Here is a 24,901-nt window from a genome sequence, read left to right as displayed (position 1 = left end):
CGGCAAGATTCATTTCATTAATTGCTACTGCCATCCAAATGTTGGCCCACATTTGACCGTTCATACTGAGGTGCTGTCGGCAGCCGTGTCTTTTTAATCACCTCACGGTGGCGAATGCGTCTGCCGCTTTCGAAGCCCTCTCGGCATGTCAGAGGGGGCTGTGTTTAGGCCGGCCCCCTGCAGTCCAGCTGACACACAGCCCCCGCGTCTCCCTCCTCGTCAGCGCTGACGTCAAAACGGCCCCTTTCCTCCCGGTCGCTCGCTGCCACCGCCCGCCCACCCACCTCGAGCTAGTGTGCTGAAAAGCTGCTTCTCTGCTAAGAGCTCTATTTTTACCCTCCTCTCTCTGTCTGTCTCTCTCTCTCTCCCCCCGCCATCTATGTCTTTACTCGCCCACCCCTATTCTACGGCGAGGCCAGTGACCTCCTTGTGGTTGTATGAAGGTGAAGCGCCATCACCGGTTGCTGCGAGAGAGGACGCTATAGGCAGCTCCCAAATCAGAGCTCTTACAGCCTCGCGCACGAAAGGGTCCTCGGCGTCTCTGCGTCCACTCAGCTGCCGTTCCTCGTTCGCATCTGATTGGTCGTCCCCTCCTCGCATGCAAGATTCCCCGCCCCTTGTTTACGGCCCCCGCCAGAGGAAACGTACAGCAGCGAGCGGTGTGGCGGTGGAGGAAACAGGACTCCCCTCCACGCTCGGCCGTGTCCTTTGTTTACGGGGGTGCTGGAGGGATCTGCTTACCTGCTGGAACCCGGCCTGGACCTGGGCCCAGCCGGAACCCGATCTCCAGCTCTAGTTGTGCTGTTTGAATATGGTCTTTAGTGTGAAAGATCAGACCCCCCCCCCCCCCCCCCCACAAAGACAGGACCGGTAAACAATATAGGGTTGGAAGAGGAGGGAGGGAAAAGAATCGATGCTCTGAATAATATATCGTTGTAAACCACACGGCAACCATTTATTGGCCTCGAAATTGATGTCAATAAGTAGTTCTGTCATGGCCCCTGTCGAGCCTTAAGCTCTTGTGACATGCCTTTTTAGAAACAAAGCTTGTTTCTTTCCAAACAGCCGTTTTATTGGAACCAACATGTGTACAGATCCATTTTTAACATGGGCCATTTTCAAAATGATGTCTCGCATCCTTGTCACACATTCGTCACCTTCATTTCCCCGCTGCGTTCCTCTGCTTGTGTGTGTGTGTGTGTGTGTGCAGGTGCTCTCTGTGTGTGTGGAGGAGGAGAACATCATCCCCTACATCACCAACGTGCTGCAGAACCCCGACCTGGCCCTGCGCATGGCCGTCCGCAACAACCTGGCCGGAGCCGAGGAGCTGTTCGCCCGCAAGTTCAACACCCTCTTCGCCGGCGGCAACTACTCAGAGGCCGCCAAAGTAGCGGCCAACGCGCCCAAGGTAACCCCGCCCCCCTCCAGAAAACCAGACCTGCCCTGCCAAACGTACCCAACCACAGAAGGGCCGAGGCTGTGCTTCACAAACCGTTGGCGTTTCGGAGCCTCTCCTAACCACTTGGGAGAGGCTATTAAGGGAACGGACCTCTTTGGTGTTGTGATTCTCTCCAGTGGTTCTTGTTGCTATGTGCAGCTACCATTGTGCAGTCTTCTTGTCAGTGTCCACAGCTGACCCCCCCCTCCCCTCCCCCTCTACACACACACCCCACCCATGATGTCCGTTCTCTCCCCTTCCCCCCCCAGGGTATCCTTCGTACCCCCGACACCATCCGGAAGTTCCAGAGCGTTCCGGCCCAGCCGGGCCAGACGTCCCCCCTCCTCCAGTACTTTGGCATCCTGCTGGACCAGGGCCAGCTCAACAAGTTTGAGTCCCTGGAGCTGTGCAGGCCCGTCCTGCAGCAGGGACGCAAGCAGCTGCTGGAGAAGTGGCTCAAAGAAGACAAGGTATCTGCTCACAGGGAGGGCTCTACCTCCACACACACACACACACACACACACACACACTTAATCCACAAGAAGAAGTCTTTCCTGGGTTGTGTGTACGTGTAGCATATCTCTCCAGGCATCTGGGCTGGGTCTTTCTAAGCTGAAAGGCGATCTGTTATGTAGGGCATTTCCACTGTTTATTTCCCATCCCCTAAGTAGAGATATGGGTACTTCCCCTAGGGGAGTCTGGAGGGGCTCTCTGCCGTTCCATCCGACCAACGTATTTATTTTCGGCGTCATTTTCCCCATTCCTAGCATGCCTGTCAAAGTACACCGAGAGGTCGGTTCTCTCCAGTGCGCCACGTTGACCCCCGGAGTTGTGTTGTGGTTGTGTGTCCCCAGCTGGAGTGCTCGGAGGAGCTGGGCGACCTGGTGAAGTCAGTGGACCCCACCCTGGCCCTCAGCGTGTATCTCCGGGCCAACGTGCCCAACAAGGTCATCCAGTGCTTCGCCGAGACGGGCCAGTTCCCCAAGATCGTCCTGTACGCCAAGAAGGTGGGTTGGGTTGGTGCGAGACCCCAGAACCATCCTTCCTGTTACGCCCACCAATGGGATGCTGGGGAGGGGGGGGGGGGAGGGAGGGAGGAGTATGTGTGTTTTTGTATTATGAGGGCCCCTGGCGTGAATCGTGAGTGGCTTCAGTTCTAATATCGTTTGGTATACGGTAGAAACTCTGCACGTGAAGGTGAGGGGTGTTTTCTTGAACGCTCTCCGGTTCTCCCCTGCCTGCTCCCAGGTGGGCTACACCCCAGACTGGATCTTCCTGCTGAGGAACGTGATGCGCATCAGTCCGGAGCAGGGCCTGCAGTTCTCCCAGATGCTGGTCCAGGACGAGGAGCCTCTGGCTGACATCACACAGGTCTGGCCCCTGACATCACACGGGTCTGGCCCCTGACATCACACGGGTCTGGCCCCTGACATCACACGGGTCTGGCCCCTGACATCACACGGGTCTGGCCCCTGACATCACACAGGTCTGGCCCCTGACATCACACAGGTCTGGCCCCTGACAGGATCCCACCATCACTGATGGAACACACAAGCAACAAAACAATGAGTCACCGGATACTGATCGAACAAGCCCCACACCTCAACCCACTCGGCTCCCTGGAGGGGGAATCGATGTGATTCAATTCAGTCAAAGTCACTTTCTTTGTCCTGAGGGGAGTTGTAGCGGGTCAGCTGACGGTGGTTGTGTGTGTGTGTGTTTTTCCTCAGATCGTGGATGTGTTTATGGAGTACAACCTGATCCAGCAGTGCACCTCCTTCCTGCTGGACGCCCTGAAGAACAACAGGCCCACCGAGGGGCCCCTGCAGACTCGCCTGCTGGAGATGAACCTCATGCACGCCCCACAGGTACACACACACACACACACACACACATACTGTCTCTCGCTTTCCCTCTCACGGTCTCTCCATCGCCCTCTCTGTCTTTCTCACTCTTTCTTACTCTCTCTCCCTCTTTCTCGCCCTCTCTGTTTTTCTCCCCCCGATCGGCCACGTGGCACACCCGTTTTGGTCCCCGGAGCCGACCCGACACCGCGACACGATTGACAGTCCCGTTCCTCCGCCCCCTCTCCCCAGGTCGCTGATGCCATCCTGGGCAACCAGATGTTCACCAACTACGACCGCGCCCACATCGCCCAGCTGTGCGAGAAGGCCGGCCTCCTGCAGAGGGCGCTGGAGCACTACACCGACCTGTACGACATCAAGCGGGCCGTGGTGCACACGCACCTGCTCAACCCTGAGGTACTGTGACACACACACACACGCATCTGCTCAACCCTGAGGTACTGGAGGTCCTACACACACACACACACACACATGCATCTGCTCAACCCTGAGGTACTGTGACGCCTACACACACACACACACACTCACCTGCTCAACCCTGAGGTACTGTGACGCCTACACACACACACACACCTGCTCAACCCTGAGGTACTGTGAGGCCTACACACACACACGCACCTGTTCAACCCAGAGGTACTGGAGCTCCTATACGCACACACACACAAACTCAACTGTTCTTCTAGGCCACTCTGGAACCTTCTCCAAACACCATCTGACTGCCATTTCTCTTTTTCTCCCCTTTTCTCTTGTCCTCTGTCTCTTCCTCTCCTCCCTCCAGTGGCTGGTGAACTACTTTGGCTCGCTGTCAGTGGAGGACTCCCTGGAGTGCCTGAGGGCCATGCTGTCGGCCAACATCCGGCAGAACCTGCAGATCTGCGTCCAGGTGGCGTCCAAGTACCACGAGCAGCTCTCCACTCAGTCCCTCACCGAGCTGTTCGAGTCCTTCAAGAGCTTCGAGGGTGAGGCCTGGCGATGAGCTGTCCTCGGATGACACACACACACACACACACACACACACAGCAGACACGCACACTCTCGTCTAGGTCACAGAGCACCCTGGCAGCCCTCCTGTTCTATTGGTCCCCCCCCCCCCCATCTCTATCTCTCTCCCTCCAACCATGACCCGTGGAGGTGCCAAGCTTGAACTGGACCAATCATTCAGACTCATTAGTGCCCTTTCTGTGTGTCCCTGTACTGGCCAGAAGTCATCAAGCTGCAATTAGCTAAGTAGGCCAGAGGCGGGGCGATCGATGCAGGCTGTGGAGAGCGTCCTGCGGGGAAGGACGCTCATGGGCTGTCGTGTGGAGGGTTACCACGGCCACAGCCCAGTCAGCCAATAGCAGGAGAGACGGAACTGCAGTCAGCTCAGATCATCTATGCGATTCATTCCAGTGTAGCACAACAGACAGTGTGTGTTATGACATCGACACACGGGATGCTGATGTTGCCATTATAAATAAAGTGCACATCACTTACTGGATAGTGAGACAGTGAGGTCGATGACTTGTCTTTGTTATAGATTGTGTAGCTGACCATGTCCGTGTGTGTGTGTGTGTCTGACCACATGTCTGTGTGTGTGTCTGACCACGTGTGTGTGTGTGTCCCTGTGTGTGTGTGTGACCACATGTCCCTGTGTGTGTGTGTGACCACATGTCCCTGTGTGTGTGTGTGACCACATGTCCCTGTGTGTGTGTGTGACCACATGTCCCTGTGTGTGTGTGTGACCACATGTCCCTGTGTGTGCTCCAGGTCTGTTCTACTTCCTGGGCTCCATCGTGAACTTCAGCCAGGACCCGGAGGTCCACTTCAAGTACATCCAGGCGGCCTGTAAGACGGGCCAGATCAAGGAGGTGGAGAGGATCTGCCGCGAGAGCAACTGCTACGACCCCGAGCGCGTCAAGAACTTCCTCAAGGTAGGCAGGCAGGCCTTGCACATCACACACGTGGAGGAATGTCAACATGCCCGTTATTTCTTCCTCTTATCCTCCATTTCCTCTCTTTTCTTCACTTCTCCGTCGGTCTGAAATGTGTGGGGCGTTTTGATATGACTTTTGGTTAATTCGGTTTTCCTGTTACAGTCCCTTTTTAAGAGAGCATGTTCCATTTATAGAACTATTTACCTACATGATTTGACAGAGGAAAAAAAATGCATTGAAAGTTATTGAATGAGTAACGCTGTCCCTTTTTAAGCATTCCCAACTTGCTGTCCTTTGCCTCCATTGGAGAGATGTGTTCCTGATGGCAGTTATTCTATATCTTTTGTGCTTTTCCCTGTTGTCTTTGGAATGGCAGGACATGTATCAGGTAATTTCTCATCCCCAAGTACAGGACCCCCCCCCCCCCCCCTCTTTTCTTTCCCCCGACCCCCCATAGATACAGGATTAACCCTGGGATTGGTATGAGCAGGGCCTGTAATGGTCGTCCCTCCCCCCCCCCCCCATACCATACACCTGCCGGGTGCACCAAACCTGTTAGCGACGTCCTCGTGCCACTTGTTTTCCTCAGCACAGTCAGGCGAGGCTTTGGCTTATTAATAGCACATCCTGACTCCACCATGGCTGTTGACTGGACATTTCCTGTCGCAGGGCAGATTGGCCCCAGACTGCCCCCCCTATTCCAGTGTGTAGCCCGACGCCAGGACCTTCTCCCGGGGCTCCCGGCGTGCCCTCCTCCCCTGTAGCAGCCGCTGTGAGGCCAGGGCCTGGAGTCCAGGTGCACAATCCCAGAGGGTTGATCCTGTAGGAGTGTTGGTGGCAGTCTCCCAGTGGCAGCAGTGAGTCCCAGCCCCACCCAGAGGGCAGCAGCAGCAGCAGCAGCAGCAGGGCCTGCTGGGCGGAGAGCCCCCCCAGTGGGTGTCCCTCCAGTGTGGTCGGGCAGTACCTCAGTAGAGCCTGCAGGGGGAGCCATTTTTACGTGTGTGTGAGTGAGGGCCAGCTGCACTCGGTTTCAACTTCAAGACTCAGAATGGGGCTTTATTGTGGTTTCTCTCTTTTATTTCTTATTTTCTTTCTCTCTCTTTCTCCACTGTAGTCAACAAACTGTTTTCGCAGTACTCAACCATCCTCTAACCTGTTCAGATGTGACGCCTTCCATTTGTTGTAGTCGAGAAACAGTTTTTGTTTTTGGTCTTGTTGTTTTTCCTCGATATTGTCATTTGGAATCACTTGAGCAGGACTGGTGCAACTGGAAAATGATACCCCAATTTCATTTTCAGTGATTCTGACATTTCTTTTTGTCGTTGTACATGAGTACATTTACGGATGGGCCAACAAGATGACAGTCAAACCTCTAGCCCTCCCAAAACGCGCCCAACGAGTCTTTCTCATTGGTGCAAAATAGGCCAAAAAAGAAAAAAAACTTCCTCAGAAGGCTTCTGATTGGCCCACAGACCATAGCAGGTTTGGCTGTGATCCTTGGTGAGCTGTGTTGAGGCCCACTGTGCTGGTGCTGTGGTGGCTGACTGTGGCTCCTCCCCCCTGCTCCCTGTGATGGACAGGAGGCCAAGCTGACCGACCAGCTGCCCCTCATCATCGTCTGCGACCGCTTCGACTTCGTCCACGACCTGGTCCTCTACCTGTACCGCAACAACCTGCAGAAATACATCGAGATCTACGTGCAGAAAGTAAGTCCTACACACACACACACACACACACACACACACACACACCTGCAGGAAGCCTTAACTGGGAGATTGAAGTGGCAACGTGTGAGCAGGAGATAAGCCCGCGTGTGTGTGTGTGTTAGGTGAACCCCAGCCGTCTGCCGGTGGTGATCGGAGGTCTCCTGGACGTGGACTGCTCCGAGGACGTCATCAAGAGTCTGATCCTCGTGGTGAGGGGCCAGTTCTCCACAGACGAGCTGGTGGCCGAGGTGGAGAAGAGAAACAGGTACGCCCGCCCGCCCGCCCCCCCCACCCCCACACACACACACACACACACACACACCCACCCACCCACACACACACACACACACACACACACACACACACACACACACACACACTGCTCCTCCACATCCAGAAATGTCACCTCTCCTGAGGAGAGCGTGTGTGGAGTGTTAAGATCTGGTATGGCCCCTCTCTCCATTCCTCTCCCTCCTCCCCCTCCTCCTCTGTCAGACTGAAGCTGCTGCTGCCCTGGCTGGAGGCTCGCATCCACGAGGGCTGCGAGGAGCCGGCGACCCACAACGCCCTGGCCAAGATCTACATCGACAGCAACAACAACCCGGAGCGCTTCCTGCGCGAGAACCCCTTCTACGACAGCCGCGTGGTGGGCAAGTACTGCGAGAAGCGGGACCCCCACCTGGCCTGCGTGGCCTACGAGAGGGGACAGTGTGACCAGGAGCTCATCAACGTGAGTCCCCCCACCCCTTTCCTTTCCACGATTTGACTTCCCCCTTTTCTCGTCGACGCGACGGGCCACGCGGTTGACGCGCGACGCCGCTCTGCTTTGCGTTTCAGGTGTGCAATGAGAACTCCCTCTTCAAGAGTCTGTCCCGCTACCTGGTGCGCCGCAGGGACCCCGAGCTGTGGGCCAGCGTGCTGCTGGAGAGCAACCCCTTCAGACGGCCCCTCATTGACCAGGTGGGCTCCCACACCAGCCCCTTACAGAAGACACACAATTCCAAATGTTCTTCATTGGATATGCAGGAACTGCAACATACCCGGCCCATCCCGGAGAAGCAGGGGGGCTCAAGAACGCGTATGGAGAGAGAGTATGAGAGAGAAGGCCAGAGGTTAGCTCCATGTCCCCAACCTCTGCTGTCCTCTGGTTCCTCAGGTGGTCCAGACGGCTCTGTCTGAGACCCAGGACCCCGAGGAGGTGTCGGTCACAGTCAAGGCCTTCATGACCGCCGACCTCCCCAACGAGCTCATCGAGCTGCTGGAGAAGATCGTTCTCGACAACTCCGTCTTCAGCGAACACAGGTGAACCCGGGGCTTCATCCGCTTCGGGAGTTCATGGTTAAAAAACCGGGTTCAAGTTAAAGGTGTCTCTCTCTCTCTCTCAGCCCATAAGAGACGGCGAGATGTTTTCTCAACGTGCGTTGGCTTTCGCCTCCACAGAAACCTGCAGAACCTGCTGATCCTGACGGCCATCAAGGCGGACCGCACGCGCGTGATGGAGTACATCAACCGCCTGGACAACTACGACGCCCCCGACATCGCCAACATCGCCATCAGCAACGAGCTCTTCGAGGAGGCCTTCGCCATCTTCAAGAAGTTTGACGTCAACACCTCGGCCGTGCAGGTCAGCAAACACACACACACACACGGTCATGTACACCCCTATACCATCCCCGACACCGCATAGTCCGTGTTCTCCAGCGCTGACCTTCTTTGCGTTTGCGGTTTCCCAGGTGCTGATCGAGCACATCGGTAACCTGGACCGGGCCTACGAGTTTGCGGAGCGCTGCAACGAGCCGGCGGTGTGGAGCCAGCTGGCCAAGGCCCAGCTGCAGAAGGGCCTGGTGAAGGAGGCCATCGACTCCTACATCAAGGCCGACGACCCCTCCGCCTACATGGAGGTGGTGCAGGCCGCCGACCAGAGCGGTAAGGACCAGATCCAAGTGGATGGTGGATTTGAAATGGGATCTTCTGGCGTGTTAATGTCTCCCCCCCCCCTCAAGGTTTCTTAAATTGTTTTCCTCTTTCTTGGAGTTTTTCCTTGTCTTCCTTGAGGGTTTAGGTTGGTTTTGATGCAGTGTTGTGGGCGTATGTGAAGCCCTCTCTGTGACATTGCTTATAAAAAAAAAAAGGTCTACAGAAACGAGATTTGATTCGATTCCAAATGTTCTCCAAGAACTCACCTCTGGAGGTGGACTAACGAGTCATCACCTGTGTGGCTGACGGCTGCTATGCCGGCTGTGTGTTTCAGGTAACTGGGAGGACCTGGTCAAGTTCCTCCAGATGGCACGTAAGAAGGCGCGGGAGTCCTACGTGGAGACGGAGCTGATCTTCGCCCTGGCCAAGACCAACCGCCTGGCCGAGCTGGAGGAGTTCATCAACGGCCCCAACAACGCCCACATCCAGCAGGTACTCCCCCACCACCACCCACGACAACTCCCATCCACCTCCCTCTCAACTGTTCCGTGGTGTTCAGCCGATGTGTCAAGGAGACCTGGAAGTCCTTATTTCGTGTTCTTTTCTTTCGTTTCCTCTCGGTTCCAAGGTCGGCGACCGCTGCTACGACGAGAAGATGTACGACGCCGCCAAGCTGCTGTACAACAACGTGTCCAACTTTGGCCGCCTGGCCTCCACCCTGGTGCACCTGGGCGAGTACCAGGCGGCCGTGGACGGCGCCCGCAAGGCCAACAGCACCCGCACCTGGAAGGAGGTGTGCTTCGCCTGCGTGGACGGCACCGAGTTCCGGCTGGCCCAGATGTGCGGCCTCCACATCGTGGTCCACGCCGACGAGCTGGAGGAGCTCATCAACTACTATCAGGCAAGAGGACGGGGGGGGGGGGGGTTAACACTGACAGAGGGCTGGCTAGGTCTATCACACACACACACACACACACAGAGAGAAGGGAGAGGGCTGTCTAGGTCTATCACACACACACACACACAGAGAGAGAGAGAGAAAAGACTGTCGAGGACTATCACACACACACACACACAAAGAGAGGGCTGTCTAGGTCTATCAAACACACACAGAAGAGGGCTGTCAAGGACTATCACACACACACAGAGAAGAGAGAGGGCTGTCTAGGTCTATCACACACACACACAGAAGAGAGAGGCTTGAGCAATCCAACACAATTGGCCCAGACGCCTTGACATGTTTTCTTTATCCATTTCGTGTTGTATTTTACGTACTTGGATTGGAAAATGTGATTCCATACTGCGTTGGAACTCGCTAAACAGTACTACTCCGTAAAGTGCGTCTCTTGAACGTTCTCCACCTCCTCTGGCCCTTCAGGACCGCGGTTACTTCGAGGAGCTGATCACCATGCTGGAGGCGGCCCTGGGGCTGGAGCGCGCTCACATGGGCATGTTCACCGAGCTGGCCATCCTCTACTCCAAGTTCAAGCCCCAGAAGATGAGGGAGCACCTGGAGCTCTTCTGGTCCAGGGTCAACATCCCCAAGGTAGGCCCCAAGCACCGGCCTGTCCTGGGCACCACAGCCTGGACACACAGCCTGGACATGAGACAGAGTCAGCCTTCAATAGATGGCTCTGAAAGAAGCTGGTGGTGATTGGTCCAGACTTGAGACGTTTTTTTTTTCCTTTTTTTTCGTACCCAATCAGGTGTTGAGGGCGGCCGAGCAGGCCCACCTGTGGGCGGAGCTGGTCTTCCTGTACGACAAGTACGAGGAGTTCGACAACGCCATCATCACCATGATGAACCACCCCACAGACGCCTGGAAGGAGGGCCAGTTCAAAGACATCATCACCAAGGTACGGCACGACCACGCCCATCTACCACCTCCCACGTGGCAGGAGCCGTTCTCCACGGACGCATAGGTTTCCTCATTGAGGACCGTGTACATAACCCCCTCTCTCTCTCTCTCTCTCTCTCTCTCTCTCTCTCTCTCTCTCTCTCTCTCTCTCTCTCTCTCTCTCTCTCTCTCTCTCTGTCTCCTCATGCAGGTGGCCAATGTGGAACTTTACTACAAAGCTGTCCAGTTTTACCTGGAGTTCAAGCCCTTGTTACTGAACGATCTGCTCATCGTGCTGTCGCCCAGACTCGACCACTCCCGCGCCGTCAACTACTTCACCAAGGTCTGCCCCTCCCCCCTCTCCTCCTCCATGTCCACTCTATTGGGTAAGCGTACAAGGGCTGTATGGACTGGTCGTTTCAATGTCTAAGTTCCTGTGTCGGTTTCCCCAGGTGAAGCAGTTGCCCCTTGTCAAGCCCTACCTGCGGTCAGTACAGAACCACAACAACAAGTCTGTCAATGAAGCACTTAACAACCTCTTCATCACAGAGGAAGACTACCAGGTGAGACGCCACCCCCCCCCCCCCCCCCTCCCCTCCAGCATTTAACCTACTGAAGACTGTCGGGGTGATTACGTTCACCTTTCCCTCGTCCCGTGTCCGTAGGCTGTGAGGACATCAATAGACGCCTACGACAACTTTGACAACATCTCCCTGGCCCAGCGGCTGGAGAAACACGAGCTGATCGAGTTCAGGAGAATCGCCGCCTACCTCTTCAAGGGCAACAACCGCTGGAAACAGAGCGTGGAGCTCTGCAAGAAAGACAAACTGTACAAGGTAAGAGCTGCGGCGAATGTTGTAAGATGTCGTAACGCGCCATGACCACTAGATGGCCACGTTGGTCGCGACAAGCATCCCTCCGAATGTTTTTTTTTTTTTTGGAACCCACTCCTCAATGTAGGTCGCCATTACTCCCAGTAGACAGACAGTCGGTCACCAGTCTGAGAAACCTCCTGAACACCCCCCCCCCCCCCCCCCCCTCCTCTCCCTTCCCAGGACGCCATGCAGTACGCGTCCGAGTCCAAGGACGTGGAGCTGGCCGAGGAGCTGCTGGCCTGGTTCCTGCAGGACGACAAGAAGGAGTGCTTCGCCGCCTGCCTGTTCAGCTGCTACGACCTGCTGCGGCCCGACGTGGTGCTGGAGACGGCCTGGAGGCACAACCTCATGGACTTCTCCATGCCCTACTTCATCCAGGTCATGAGGGAGTACCTGTCCAAGGTGGGTCCCCCGCGGAGAGGCCCCGGTCACGGGACGGGGCTCCGCCGCTCGGACGGAGGGCCGCGCCTTCTCCCAGCGCCCCAGATGCTGAACGGATGAATCGGGCACTTTTTCACTGTTGTCGTTGTGCACATTTTCGTTCTCTTTTCTTCTTTATTTCTTTATTTTTTTTGTGTTGTACTTTGAGTACTTTGTGTTTGTTTTTTTTGTGTTTTCCTCTTTCAGTTGGTTCTGCTGTTTTTCATGTTTGAGATGGTAAATGATTTCGGGGGGGTGGGGAATGCTCTCGGAGGAGAATTCCGGTTTTTGGGTGGCTGTGGCTCGAAACGGAACATGATTTAAGTGGTGTCCCGTCTACTTTAGTGGCGTCCTCTCTGCAGACCAGAGGGCCAGTTGCGCGCTCTCTCTCTCCCCCTCTCTTAGTTTTCTCCCACTAGAATCCAATGACTTTTCTGGTGCCAAGTAAGTGGAGCCTCGTCATTGGTTGCGGTGTGTGTGCATGCTGGGTCTGCCCTGAGCATGACTGCATGAGTCAGCATGCCTGCGCAGCACACCTGATCACAAGCTGCTCTCACACCAACCTCTCAGCGTCTATCACCGTGGGCCATACATAGCATAAGCCTAGCTTATGTACTGTATAGAAAAGTAGGTTTTGTTAGTCCGTTGCTTACATGGCAATATGTGTCAGGCAAAATTGGGAGGTGAGCCAATCAGAAGACTCGTTTTGATTTTGATCTTGGACAGGAGTATGCTATGGTCTGTGAGCTATTTACTTTTCTTTTCTTTCTATACTGTAGATAGGCTATTGGTTGCTCCCCTTTGTATACTGATTAGACTGCTCTCTGTCTCTGTGAAAATTGAGTTTGATTTTATTTTCTAAGCCTCGCTTGTGTTGAATTTCCTTCCAGGTTGATGCAATTAAGGACAAGGTGAAACTCGATTCCTCTCTTCCATCTATCTCTTACTCTCTTAAATTGTTCGTGTAGCTTGGAGGATTGCAACCTCAGGAATCTGCATGACCGTTTTGGATTTAATTCCCCCCCTCCTCCATGTTTCCCTGCTTTCATGAAAGCAAGCACGCACGTACGCGCACACACTCACATGCGCTCACACTCACAAATGCGCGCGGGCGCGTGCATACAAGCGCACACATACAAACATATTAATTTCCCCATGGGGAGCAATATAAAGTTCTTATCCTTTCTCACATACATACATACAGAGCTTTCTAATCAACCCGACCTGACTGAGGAGAGAATGTCAGTAGATTTGGTTGTAACTAATAACAGGTACTCTGAGTCTCAAGCCAGCCATGCCAGTCTACCATTGGCTCTCAGTCCTGACCTCTGACCCCCCCCCCCCCCCCCCCCCCCCAAGAGAGGTGCCCATTATGGTGACTACAATTTGAGGTTTACCTCAGATTCGTCTTCTGATACGGCGGGCACTTCAGCCTCATTTCAGGACAGAAAACCAGCGGTGGACTGCATGTAACCATGGTACTAAAACTGTAAGCCAAGACAAGTGGTCGAGACCTCCTGGAAGAGAATGCACTTTACAGAGAAGCTGGATCCTGTCGTTTAGTGTGAAGCAAACTACTGTCTTCACTGTAACGTGTGGAAAACACCAAAGTTGGGTCAACGCAGAACATGCCAATGTTCAGCACGTTGACAGCTCATGGACCATCGCTGCAGAGTGCATTCCCTCACACAGCATAGGAGTAGGACCTAGAATATACTGTTTGTAGGTGCAGCTCAGGGGCAGAGCAACTGACTGCAGATCGAGAGGCCGTCAGTTTACGCAGGATGAAAGGATTGAATGCATTGAAAAAAAGAGGAGTGACATTAACTGCACTTGGAAGCTTTCTGTGGTTTTCTACAAGCATGTGAGGCGGTGAGCCTGGTAGCTGTATGAGAGGCCTGTGCTGGTGGAGTGTGTGAACCAGCCTGGGAGCTGCTCTCCAGGCTGGGGCCCCTTCTCCCATGCACCTGTTGGAACCAACTGTGGCATGGTCCTCTTCCGCCAATGAAACCTCAGCTAATTGGGAGTTGTAGTTTTTTTTTTTTTTTTTTTTTTTGGTCTAATCTCCAAACTACTTTAACAAAGAGGTATGAAAGGAACTGAACCCACTTTGATTGAACGGGTAGATGCATAATCGGCTACAAATACCCGAGGCTTTGTTGTATGACAAAGTCTTCTTTCAGGACAACATGCGTCCTACATAATGCCGCATCTTTCAACCCATGAAAGAATATTTGGTGACAACTTGTGGAGGTCAGCCATCTTCCCTGCTCTGTTTACCAGACCTGGGATGGCTACAGCATACTGCTGAATCCGAGAAACAGAATATCAACCACTGGATGGGTTTGGTTCTCTGCATACAGGGGTCTGTCAGTCCTGGAACCCGTTCAGTTTGGTTAGCGCTGCTGGTTGAATGGAGGGACCAGTGTTCAATCTAGTTTTAATTGTAGTCCCCTTCAGTCATGTAGTCTTCTGTTCCCCTGCTTTTGCTTGACTGGTATGTGACCATGGTGCAGTTCACAGGCCTGGCTGGGGGTTCCTAAGTTTGCACACAATCTACACCCCCTCCCCTGGAATGGTCCCTTCCATCAATCACTTCAATTTATTAATTTAACGACTAAATTCAATGTCAACCTTCTCCAGCGGCTTTATGACCTGCAGTGCCTTAACCTGGGTGTAACAAACTGTTCCTCTCTCCCAGGTGGACAAGCTAGAAACCTCAGAGTCCCTACGGAAAGAGGAGGAGCAGGCGACAGAGACGCAGCCCATTGTCTACGGTAAGACCCTTGACATCCTCCCCTCGTGAAGTAGCGCTGGTCTGAACCCTCACACGGCCACGTCGGCGTCGCTAACCGACAATCCAAGATGAAAAGCACTGCACGTGAAAGTCCTGTCTCCTCAGGGCCTATGACGGGGTTTGTGTTAGAACCATCATGTATGGTGTTTGTCTACAGAAGGAAGGCACATGTGGAACTTTGTTTGTGTGTGTGTGTGTTGCAGGCACACCCCAGCTGATGCTCACAGCAGGTCCCAGCGTGGCAGTGCCCCCCCCACAGGCCGCTTACGGCTACGGCTACTCGGCGCCTGCGGCCTATGGCCAGCCCCCTCAGGCCCAGCCAGGCTTCGGCTACGGCATGTAAGGCCCGGGTCGAGCAGCCCTCCGGAACCATCCATCCATCTGTTCCTCAGTCCTTCACCAGCCCATTACTATCTTCTACTCACCGCAGGGGATACCGACAAGCAGTTCTGCTCTTCTTTTTATTTTATTGTTATCTGTGTTTTTTTTGTTTTATTTTCTTTCAAACTGTCATGAAGGACTCCATTTTATTTCTATTGTCAATGGAAAAAAAAAAAAATTGGATCACAAGTTGTTTTTTCACATTCCATATTTACTAGAATTAATTTGTCTATTTTATTTTTGAATGGGGAATGGTTTGTGTACAATGAAGGGGCTTGTGGAAAGAGGAAGTCCTCTTCTTAATTAAAAAGGTCTGTTGTGAAGCATCTGATTTGCACTCTGTAGTGAGAAGAAACTAATGTAGAATCTCTTCATTTTGATGTGTGTGAGCAGCTTATTCTGTCCGTCTGTAAAATGCATTTAATTATTGTATATTCAGAAACAAGAAAAAATACAAAAAAAACAACAGCTACAATGTTCTTCTATATTTGAACAATGAGACTGCCGCTTCCATGACCACAAACTAGAAACACTACGAAACACCAGTGATGTCCCAACACTCGGGGAGGGGTGGGCCAGGCCTGCGTAGCTCTTGAGGAACGAGAGATTATTTTAAATGCATACAGAAAATTAGTTTTATTATCCTCCCCGAATCAAGCCTATGCAGGTGTACCAGTCAGACAGTGTCCAGGAGCGGGTGTCTCGGCGTGTAACAGATGACCTCTGACCTTTTTGAGCTGTGTTACATGCTCGTGTGGGACCATTCCATTTGAGGAGGGATTACTAAAGAAACCTTATTCTTCGGACCTGTGTGTATTTTACTAACCTGCCCCTCTCCCTCCCTTTCTTTGTGCTAAGGTTTGTGTATGCTGGATATCGTGGTGTTCTTGAGTGTACAGAAGAGAATCTCAAGCCTTAGCCTTGATGTCCTGGCAAGTTTTGGTTTTCTTTTCAGTTGGCCCTCTGAATCTCAGAGTTAAAAATCACAGGACTGTGGTAATTGGATGTTTTTATCAAAGGCTTGCGCGTATACAAGAAATCAATCATTAACTCCCTCTACCTTATACTCTTAAACAAAATGACTTTAGATTAAGCGTGCACTTAAGATAGTTGATTGTGCATAATCTGGATCATGAACGAAACGGCGGTTTTCTTTTCCACATAAAATAAAGGCTTCTTGTTTGTCAAGAAAACTGGGTTTTTGTCACCATTCTTTGTACATGTTTGCAACTGTGGTAGATATATTGACATTTACATTTTATTCATTGAGTCACATTTCTCCATGTAAAGGACCTTGCCTGTTAAACACAGAACCAGTGTTGTCCCAATGTCATGTCAACCACAGCCAGCACAACTAAGAGCACTTAAGCAACTGGGCTCGATTAGGCCTATAGGATTCTGGTTCTGATTTTAACAGGCAATGTAACAAATGACAGCTTCAAATACAACTGACATATAAAAAAATATCTTGTTTGGGAGGCAGTCCCAGTGTTACTTAAACTATTTCCTACAGACAATTAAGTATTCCTGTTTTATTATTCAATACAGCTTCAAGTGTCCGGTGACTTTGTCCACTAGATCCGCAGGGCCAGGACCAATGCCGAGCACAGTGCGTGATCCTGGTGCAATCTGCGTCCTCCCTGCGTCTTGGATCAGACTGACGGGCAGCCCAACCTCTTTAGCATGGGTCAGCAGCTCTAACAAACTGTCCTCGTCATTGGTTTTCACCACCACCTTGGGCTGGCCACAGTATTCCCACTGTTTCAAGAGCTCCGGGTTTCTGCGTTGCACTTGCTTGTAGGCTGACACAGCTGCGTGCGAGCACTGAGCCGCAACTTTACCCTTTCCCATCTTCAGGTCGGATCGAACCACAAGAATCATTTTGAATTCGCCGCTTTCTCCCATGACACTCGTTTCATTTCCAATGCCGTTTCCGACAGCTGAGATGACAGCCCTGGAAGAGTTGCCGAAGCGAGCACGAAAGTGCCATCCAAGACAAAGTCCACAGCCCACTCCAGCCAATATACCCACAGCTATCTGGCCGTACAGTGAATCCATATCAACGTGACCAAGCTGTGAATTAATTAGGAGTCAAAGTAGTCAGAGTACATCCAGGGTTAAACACGGACTCAGCTTTGCTACAACCTCATTTGTGCCTGTACCATTAAACGTGCTAGCTTAGCCAGGTTTAGACAACAATCGTGCGAGCCTTTGGTCTTTATACATAAACACGAGTCTTCACTTATGCTCACAACGTATTTTACGAAGTAGACTAGGTCACTGAAAATATTAACTTTAGTTCTTCTCGGCGCGTTAAAAACAAAATCCTGATTTAAGCCTACCTTTCCGTTGGATAAACGTGTTGCTATTGCTTCCTTCGTCCGGTTCCTCGTCTCTTTTTGATGACGTGAAGGTGAGTGCTTTTTATTAAATTAAGGTGCTGCTGCGCAACCTGCCTACAAACGAAGAGAGATTTTTTTTAAATAAGGTAATAATAACAATTGATGGTATACTCATATAGGCCCACTTATTAATACAAGTATTAGAGATCACTTAATGTTGTCTATATGTGTGTGGGCTACTTTGATACAAAGTAGAGTTGCCAAGTTGTATAGGCCTACGTGTGTAATTGTTGATAGCATATTTAAACGTACAGTTTAAACCGCAGCCTATATGTGAGGATTAATTTAATTATGTATTTCTGTATTGTATACGATTAAAAATATGAATCATAAAATTATACAAATCTGTGTGCCGAAGCAGCGCGTATGGTGGCTCTTCTAAAAACAGCCGGTGTTGGTTCAAGCGCTCGCTGCCTTTTTCGACATAATTTAAGCGAGGCGTCTCCATAGGATGCATCTCTCCATAGAATCATATCCAAGTTAAGGGTCTTTATTGCACAGTCTGAGTGCGTGGTGCGCGTTCTGCGCGCTGGCGGAAGTAGGCTAAACCACAGCCCAGACTGTTCACGAGATAGGCAAAAACGCACGTCTGATTGCTGTGATATAGGCTGCGGCGTTTGACAGCTCGGGTTGGAAGAAGGTAAGGGTGATACAGATGACTACTAATCTGTTGAATATCGTGTTCCAGATACACTACAGGATCCACCTGACATTGACTGATCTACGGCTTGTCTCGCAATGCACCAGGCTTGTTACTGGGGTTTAAACCTGCACTAACAGTCTCCTCCACTTGGCTCCGCCGGAGACAATGGTAGTTCCACACATGAGACTGTTCGGTAGGTACAAATATCCACATTTATCTGCTGTGTTAGTTGCATCAGATATTAAAAGTTGGCAAAAACAGCATAATACTGTAAACAGGCCTAACTAATTTAATACATGTTTTATTGCCAGACCCTATTGGCGTACACAATTTGCTTATTTGATGTTTAATTCCACTTGTCAATTATATAAATATGTGTTTTTGTATATGATGATCACAGTAACTACACAGGGCTACTGCAGTACTGTACTTTGTGTCATTTTAGCTGATGTTGATCTAACCATATTCAGGCACATAAGTTAACTTTAACTCCTAGAAACATACATTTAAACCGGGAGCATGTTTAATGAGGAGTCCATCTAATTAGGCCATGCTTTGACTTCGTGTTACTTTCCGAAAAATCTCTCCGGCCGGGGTGTGTTTTTGAGACTGGGGTATTTGCACCTATGCCAGTCACTTTTTAGTTGAAATCGACAGAGAGACCAGATCTCTTAGATGTGTGCTCCAGGAAAACGATCTGATTTTATTTTTAGTGCTCTAATTAGTCTTGGTCTCGGAGGGGCTTTTGTAGGCAGATGATGAAACGTCCCTTATACGCATCCTTATGCCACCCCCTCCCCGACAACTCTCGAAGCGTTATCCCTTGCTAGCCCCCACCACACCCCGAATAAGTTATGATGTAGTTAATGGATTCTATTGCCCTACATCACCAGCGGAGCTGAGACGGTGGCATATGGGGCATAGTTCTTGTGGATTTGAGACATATATCAGTAAGGTGAGTAGCCTTCTCTCCTTCAAACACTAGATTCTGAATTGTTTGTTGTTTGGCCTCTGTTGTTGAAATTTAGGGACTATTGGTTGACATTGCCCAGTGTACTTGTTAAAAGATCCGGATTGTTCAAAGATATATTAGGATTGTAAAGATTATGTTCTCTGTATAAAGTGTTGCATTGGTGTGTGAGGACTGCATGGTTACTCAACAGGTCCTGCACAGGCAGTTGTTTTTGAGGAAGCTATTGCGCAACCAAATCTGTGGCAGGCAATGTGCGCTGCTGAATAAAACGCGCGTTGTTCTCTTTTGCTGTCTTTCAAAACGGACTCATTCAGTTGCTTAGAACCATATAAAGTTGTAAATGAAGTAAAAGTCCAACATTGTCCTAAGTTAGCCTATATGTTATGCGGAAGTACAGGTTTAGGTTAATTATTCGTATCTGGAGTCCATTTGGTGACGCAACCCTGTAGAAATCGGTGCGTTTGTATAACTACATATTCACGTAATGGCACCACGGTAAGTCTGTAGTGAACGCGAGATCTTCTTAATCTGAAGTCTTCGGGGATAGCGCAATAGTTTCCCAATAGTTTCAACCCCTTCATATTTGGTAATGCTGATCAATTGAGATTCAAGGTCGCAGGAATATATTTGCTGCTACATGGTGATCAGTTTAATACACATATATTGTATGCTCTTATGCAACCTATCTCAGAATTATAGTGGGAGTATTCTCATGCATCTATTGCAACCCAACTGAAGCATTTAGGAGCTTGTCCAGTAGTTGTCAACTTTCCTCCACTGTTAGGCCCAGGATTGATCTGAACAAGTGATCAAATGTTGGGAGAAAAGGACACACACACCATCTCTGCCATCTTTGTTAGGCCTCAACATATGTCCACAAAATTCCTTAAGGTTCTAAAGAGCTTTCATGGGCCCTTTGTAAAGTCAACACTGTTGACTGCCGTCTGTCAGCACAGCCAATGTGGACGTCAGGAAACTGGAGCCAAAGGCTCCCCGAGAGAGGGGTCCGGGGGGCTGGCTGGACAGATTAGCTTGTGTGGGACTGACACTTCCACCAGATGGTAAACTGCGTGCCTGTGTGTCAGCCTCATCTCATGGCTTTGCAGACAGACTCCTGAGCGTGCTGAAGGTGTGCCTTATTTCAATCTTACCCCCCGACTCCCACCATCTGTCTCTGCGCTGGACCATTCCAGACACGAGGATACATCTGTGCATGACGGATAATGTTCGCTAACGTGTCTGGGATGAGATACAGAACAGGCTAACTTGTTCAGTATGGGCGCAACCCGGCTTTTGGAATATTCAACTCTGCTACAAACTAGGGGCCGCACTGTGCAGGGAATGGGGCATTGGGGGTCTAATTAACCTTTCTCAGCCCTCGTCCTCTGGACCCTTTGCACTGCATGTTTGAGGTGTTTCCCTTTTCAAACCCACCTGATTGAAATGAATGGGTCCTTATCAAGCTCTGCAGATGCCTGATAACAACCATTCATTTGAATGGGACGTGTTGGAGCGGGGAAACATCTAAAACTGTCAGGGCAGGGGGTCGCAAAGACCAGGACTGAAAAAGGCACATGGTGACATTGCGCCACATTTGGATGTACTTTTCCCCCAGTTGACCCAAGGCATAGATACATTAATGAGGCTACTATTGGCTGCGAGGACGAGCTACATAGTCTACGTTACGTGTCCAGTGCAGAGAACGCTGTAGAGTTGGCAGGACGAATGAGAGAAGTGAGAGAAGTGAGAGAAGACGGCATCCGTTCTTATATTGTGGAGGAAATGCCTTCAATGTCTTACTCACATCCACGTATGTTACGGTAAAGAAACATGTGTGTCTTCCAATGCAGGACGCGGTGAAGAGAGCTCTGACTCTGTCGTGGTCTCGTTAGCTTGTGTTTTTGGTTAATTTATTTAGACGTACTTCTTATCTTGAAAAGAGAAGTTTGTTTAGTTTTCACCAGTGAACTTGCTCTTTGTTATGTCTGCGAATCAAGGTAATACACACACACACACACGCTCATGCACACCCAGACCCAGAGAGAGACACGTATGGGACCTTGAGACTCTTGTCTGCGTTCATTTGACACGCCCTCCTGACTCCCTCAACATGTTTCAGTCTGGAGTTGCGAAGCCGTGACAGGAGAGTATTACTTGTTATCACGGACCTCCATTCATTTGAGACGTCATGATGCTGTTATTCCCTATGTCTGAAAGGAGATGGTGTGAGATAGTCTGTTGAATAACACTCCCACATGCACTAAGAGAGCGGGCCCTGGGATGATGCAAAAGTGTTTCTGAAAAGACGAACTCTGGCAACCCCATCCAGGTCCTTCCCCCTGCCTCGCACCTCCCGTATGTACCTAGTGGTGTGTGCTGATGTAAAAAGGCCCCCAGCAAAATAAGGTCAGCGTGTGCACTCTTTGAGCGGGTTGCGGTTGGCTGTGTGAGGACAAGATGTTTATTTTCCTCAAACTACAAGAGGATGTGGGGAACCGCACACGCCACAAGCCGTGCGCTCATAGGACGTTGTTCTGAGCACATGTTGTTCTTGCATTAGGCAGTAAACCAACTCTCAAAAGTGATTAGATTTGAAAAATCCAAACCCGACATAAAAACCATGGCATTCATTGTTTTAATTCATCAGTGGCCCAAATTTGAGTTCCTCACACGGTTGTGGGCAGACTTTGAGCAGGCAACTGACAGATGGAGGTTCATTTCATCATGACACTCAACAAATCATTTTGTTCAAAATGATGTGACTGCACTGTAAAACTACCACCAATCTCTATGAGGGAACTCAATTCCTCAGAGGCATTAACGTTCTCTTGTCCTGAGCCCTGAAGTCGACAGATGGGGGGGGGGGGGGGGGGGGGGGGGGAGTGTTGATTAAGAATGTGACAGTCTTTATATCCTGTGGCACTCACACACTAATGAGCCTGATATGTAGAAGGTACAATCAAGCCTTTAAGACTGTTATCAGGGATCAGGGATTTAAGCTTCGTCCTGCCTCGAACGGCCACTTAAACACACTGTCATGATCTGCTGCCCACCGTTTAAGACCTTTTCCCCCTTCTCTTTTTCCCTTCTGCTCCTCTCTTTTCCTCCTCCCTCCTTCCTCTCTCCTTCCTCTCCTCGTAGGCTTTGGCACCGGCGACAGAGCGCGTTTGCCTTGTTGGGGCTCTTCATCCTTCTGTACGTGGTCTACTCCATCGAAGGGACTCATCAAAAGGTCAATTGCTACTTTAAAATGTTAATAAAATACTAATGAATCTCTCTCTCTCTCTCTCTCTCTCTCTCTCTCTCTCTCTCTCTCTCTCTCTCTCTCTCTCTCTCTCTCTCTCTCTCTCTCTCTCTCTCTCTCTCTCCCGCTCACTTGCCCTCTCCCACCCTCTGTGGTTCCCTCTCTTTCTGTTGCGCACTTTCACTCTCGTACCTTCCCTCGGCCCTCCCTCCTGTCTCTCTTGTTTTTCTCTCTGGTCTCTCTCTCTGGTGTCCCTCTCGCTGTCTCTCTTGTTTGCAGTTGCATTGGTCATGCAGTGTGACACGCGTGCAGGGAGTGGTCCCACACACACACACACACAGACAGAGGTGTCCACCACATGTTTGCACTACATTTCCCATCCTGTTGTCCTTCCTCTGAGGGCAGCCAGGAGCAGTGGTCAGCCACGTCCAGGTGACCAGTGGCCACGTCAAGTGCTCACCCGTGTCCTGGGCCAGGGTTGTGGGTAGGAGGAGCCATCTGCTCTGCAGGGTTTTATTAGGGATCGTTTGCGGAGGAAACCCTTGTGAGCGCGGGCAGAACATGTCAACTCCACGCAGAGAGGCCCGGGAGAAAGGCAACCTCAGCACCAATGCCCCAGGCAGGAATCAAACCCAAGAACTTCCTGCTGTGAAACGACAGTGCCACAGTGCTACGCAGGATCCTCGTTTTCTAACTTGCATACGTGTGTGTTTGTTATTGTGTGTTCGAATCACCATTTGATTGCGAGTGTATCGTGTTAATAATTAGCATCACTTTGCTGTGAGGTAACGGACGTTAAGATCAGTCTTATTCATTCTAAAGGCTCAATACCAAACACATATGCTTTTCCAGGGCAAAACACACAGATTTGGCTTGAATCTTTCCTTATTGTATTTACCTGCTAAAACTGGTCATGAATTTTCTAGGCCGTAAATGTATTTTCCACGTTTACATGTGCCCCAAGGTGTTGCGTAATTCCTAGGAAACACTGAAAACAATTACTAATAGCTAGCACTTCCCAGCATGCCGACTAAGTGATGAGAGACAGTGCATATGTTGTTTTTGTTTTCCTGGGGTCACTGGGAAACAAGCAATTTGCCAGAAAACCTCCACAGTTACTGTAATCTACACCATCCATCCATGCCTCTTCCTGAAAACAACCTGCCCTCACTTCAGGAACTGCTTTTCTATGAAGATGGAGGTAGATATGGATGGAGGAGGGCAAGAGAGAGAGAGAGATTTGGCTAGTTGAACTTATTAGTTGTGTAAGACTTGGCTGCCATGAAAAGAGTGATTCTTTTCTTTTGTTCTGAACACTCCTACCCTACGGCTCTGTCCTCCAAACTTTTCAACAGAGCAGGCTGTGACTCAGGGTCTTGGTCTCTCTCTCTCTCTCTCTCTGTCTCTCTCTAGCCCTTTCTCTCTAGCTCTGCCTCTCTCTCCCACTCACTTGCCCTCTCCCACCCTCTGTGGTTCCCTCTCTCTCTGTTGCGCACTTTCACTCTCGTACCTTCCCTCGGCCCTCCCTCCTGTCTCTCTTGTTTTTCTCTCTGGTCTCTCTCTCGCTGTCTCTCTTGTTTCCCTCTGCCTGCTCTGCCGACGTGCGTCTGACTGTCCCTCTCTCTGGCCCCCGCAGTACGTCCAGTATGTGGAGAAGAGGTCCCTGTGGTGTGCCTACTGGCTGGGGCTGGGCATCCTGTCCTCGGTGGGTCTGGGGACTGGCCTGCACACCTTCCTGCTCTACCTGGTGAGTACAGCCACTCTGCAGCTCCACATCACGCCTCTCTCGGGTTTCACATTGTGTCCTTTTTGTTGTCGTTTTTTATCTGGTGCCATCCAGTACCTGTTGATGCCACCGGATGTAGCCAGAAGCCATGCGCCGTCTGTGACGGATGCGGGGGGGGGGGGGGGAGGGGGTGTCAGTGAGTGGTCATCGCGTCGTGTTGTTCTGCGCTTTCATGAAGCGTCGGAGCACGGTTAGGAGTTCAGGGAGATTAATTGTCTCAGAGGGGAGGGAGAGAGGGAGAGTTTGCGTGTGTGCAAGTGCACGTGTGCGTGGCGGGACGGGACGGTGTTGAGTTCCCCTCGGTGGAGAGGCACACTGCGGTATGGTAGCAGCGGTGTTTTGACAGGCTGTCCGGGAACGAGCGCACTCGGTGACCTCGCTGACTGAGTGCACACTGCAAAACCCTGCTCCCCCCCACCCCCTCCACCTCTCCTTCTCCCTCCACCTCTCCCTCCCTCTCTTTACGTTTTTCCCCTTCTGTTCCCTCCCTCCCCTTTCTGTTTTGTCCTCCCTGATCTTTCTCTCTCTCTCTCTCTCTCTCTCTCTCTCTCTCTCTCTCTCTCTCTCTCTCTCTCTCTCTCTCTCTCTCTCTCTCTCTCTCTCTCTCTCTCTCTCTCTCTCTCTCTCTCTCTCTCTCTCTCTCTCTCTCTCTCTCTCTCTCTCTCTCTCTCTCTCTCTCTCTCTCTCTCTCTCTCTCTCTC

The 24,901-nt window shown here is 51.1% G+C and overlaps 3 protein-coding genes and 1 long non-coding RNA gene across 6 annotated transcripts in view; 3 read left to right on the top strand and 1 right to left on the bottom strand.

The window, feature by feature from the left end:
* cltca (clathrin, heavy chain a (Hc)) overlaps positions 1 to 16,345 on the top strand; it is a 30,880-nt gene extending 14,535 nt beyond the window's left edge. Inside the window, exons 7-32 of one of the 2 annotated variants that reach the window (XM_084697702.1) lie at positions 1,211 to 1,408; positions 1,708 to 1,908; positions 2,293 to 2,445; positions 2,687 to 2,809; positions 3,169 to 3,306; positions 3,535 to 3,699; positions 4,082 to 4,262; positions 5,053 to 5,216; positions 6,800 to 6,925; positions 7,048 to 7,190; positions 7,421 to 7,655; positions 7,763 to 7,885; positions 8,082 to 8,227; positions 8,366 to 8,549; positions 8,659 to 8,851; positions 9,177 to 9,334; positions 9,471 to 9,743; positions 10,221 to 10,388; positions 10,549 to 10,698; positions 10,891 to 11,022; positions 11,132 to 11,242; positions 11,345 to 11,515; positions 11,735 to 11,956; positions 12,865 to 12,885; positions 14,676 to 14,751; positions 14,975 to 16,345. In XM_084697702.1, coding sequence (XP_084553828.1) covers positions 1,211 to 1,408; positions 1,708 to 1,908; positions 2,293 to 2,445; positions 2,687 to 2,809; positions 3,169 to 3,306; positions 3,535 to 3,699; positions 4,082 to 4,262; positions 5,053 to 5,216; positions 6,800 to 6,925; positions 7,048 to 7,190; positions 7,421 to 7,655; positions 7,763 to 7,885; positions 8,082 to 8,227; positions 8,366 to 8,549; positions 8,659 to 8,851; positions 9,177 to 9,334; positions 9,471 to 9,743; positions 10,221 to 10,388; positions 10,549 to 10,698; positions 10,891 to 11,022; positions 11,132 to 11,242; positions 11,345 to 11,515; positions 11,735 to 11,956; positions 12,865 to 12,885; positions 14,676 to 14,751; positions 14,975 to 15,114 — 4,095 coding nt within the window. In that variant the 3' untranslated portion in view covers positions 15,115 to 16,345. The remainder of the gene's footprint in view (positions 1 to 1,210; positions 1,409 to 1,707; positions 1,909 to 2,292; positions 2,446 to 2,686; positions 2,810 to 3,168; positions 3,307 to 3,534; positions 3,700 to 4,081; positions 4,263 to 5,052; positions 5,217 to 6,799; positions 6,926 to 7,047; positions 7,191 to 7,420; positions 7,656 to 7,762; positions 7,886 to 8,081; positions 8,228 to 8,365; positions 8,550 to 8,658; positions 8,852 to 9,176; positions 9,335 to 9,470; positions 9,744 to 10,220; positions 10,389 to 10,548; positions 10,699 to 10,890; positions 11,023 to 11,131; positions 11,243 to 11,344; positions 11,516 to 11,734; positions 11,957 to 12,864; positions 12,886 to 14,675; positions 14,752 to 14,974) is intronic. The other variant, XM_084697703.1, reaches the window with a different exon arrangement.
* Positions 16,346 to 16,388: 43 nt separating this feature from the next.
* ptrh2 (peptidyl-tRNA hydrolase 2) lies at positions 16,389 to 18,050 on the bottom strand. 2 transcript variants are annotated; one of them, XM_084697705.1, is made up of 3 exons: positions 17,896 to 18,050; positions 17,495 to 17,608; positions 16,389 to 17,225 (listed from the first exon to the last, which is right to left on the bottom strand). In XM_084697705.1, the coding sequence occupies exon 3, from the start codon at positions 17,208 to 17,210 to the stop codon at positions 16,692 to 16,694; it is 519 nt and encodes a 172-aa protein (XP_084553831.1). In that variant the 5' UTR covers positions 17,211 to 17,225; positions 17,495 to 17,608; positions 17,896 to 18,050; the 3' UTR covers positions 16,389 to 16,691. The 2 variants fall into 2 exon arrangements, with proteins under 2 accessions (XP_084553831.1, XP_084553830.1); XM_084697704.1 differs by lacking the exon at positions 17,896 to 18,050 and having other exon boundaries at positions 17,495 to 17,686.
* On the top strand, positions 17,514 to 19,153 carry LOC146288261 (uncharacterized). The gene is made up of 3 exons (XR_014755118.1): positions 17,514 to 17,640; positions 18,243 to 18,390; positions 19,091 to 19,153. It is a non-coding gene; the product is annotated as an uncharacterized LOC146288261 (long non-coding RNA).
* Positions 19,154 to 22,207: 3,054 nt separating this feature from the next.
* The window catches only part of LOC146288260 (vacuole membrane protein 1-like), a 40,805-nt gene continuing 38,111 nt past the window's right edge, over positions 22,208 to 24,901 (top strand). Inside the window, exons 1-2 of the mRNA XM_084698749.1 lie at positions 22,208 to 22,402; positions 24,051 to 24,161. Of these exons, the coding sequence (XP_084554875.1) occupies positions 22,208 to 22,402; positions 24,051 to 24,161 (306 nt within the window). The remainder of the gene's footprint in view (positions 22,403 to 24,050; positions 24,162 to 24,901) is intronic.

Source organism: Hypomesus nipponensis, chromosome 5 (genome assembly GCF_054491055.1).
Source record: "Hypomesus nipponensis isolate SF chromosome 5, ASM5449105v1, whole genome shotgun sequence".
Classification (NCBI taxonomy): domain Eukaryota; kingdom Metazoa; phylum Chordata; class Actinopteri; order Osmeriformes; family Osmeridae; genus Hypomesus; species Hypomesus nipponensis.
The sequence above is the reverse complement of the archived record's forward strand: the minus strand, read 5'-3'. Positions and strand labels throughout refer to the sequence as shown.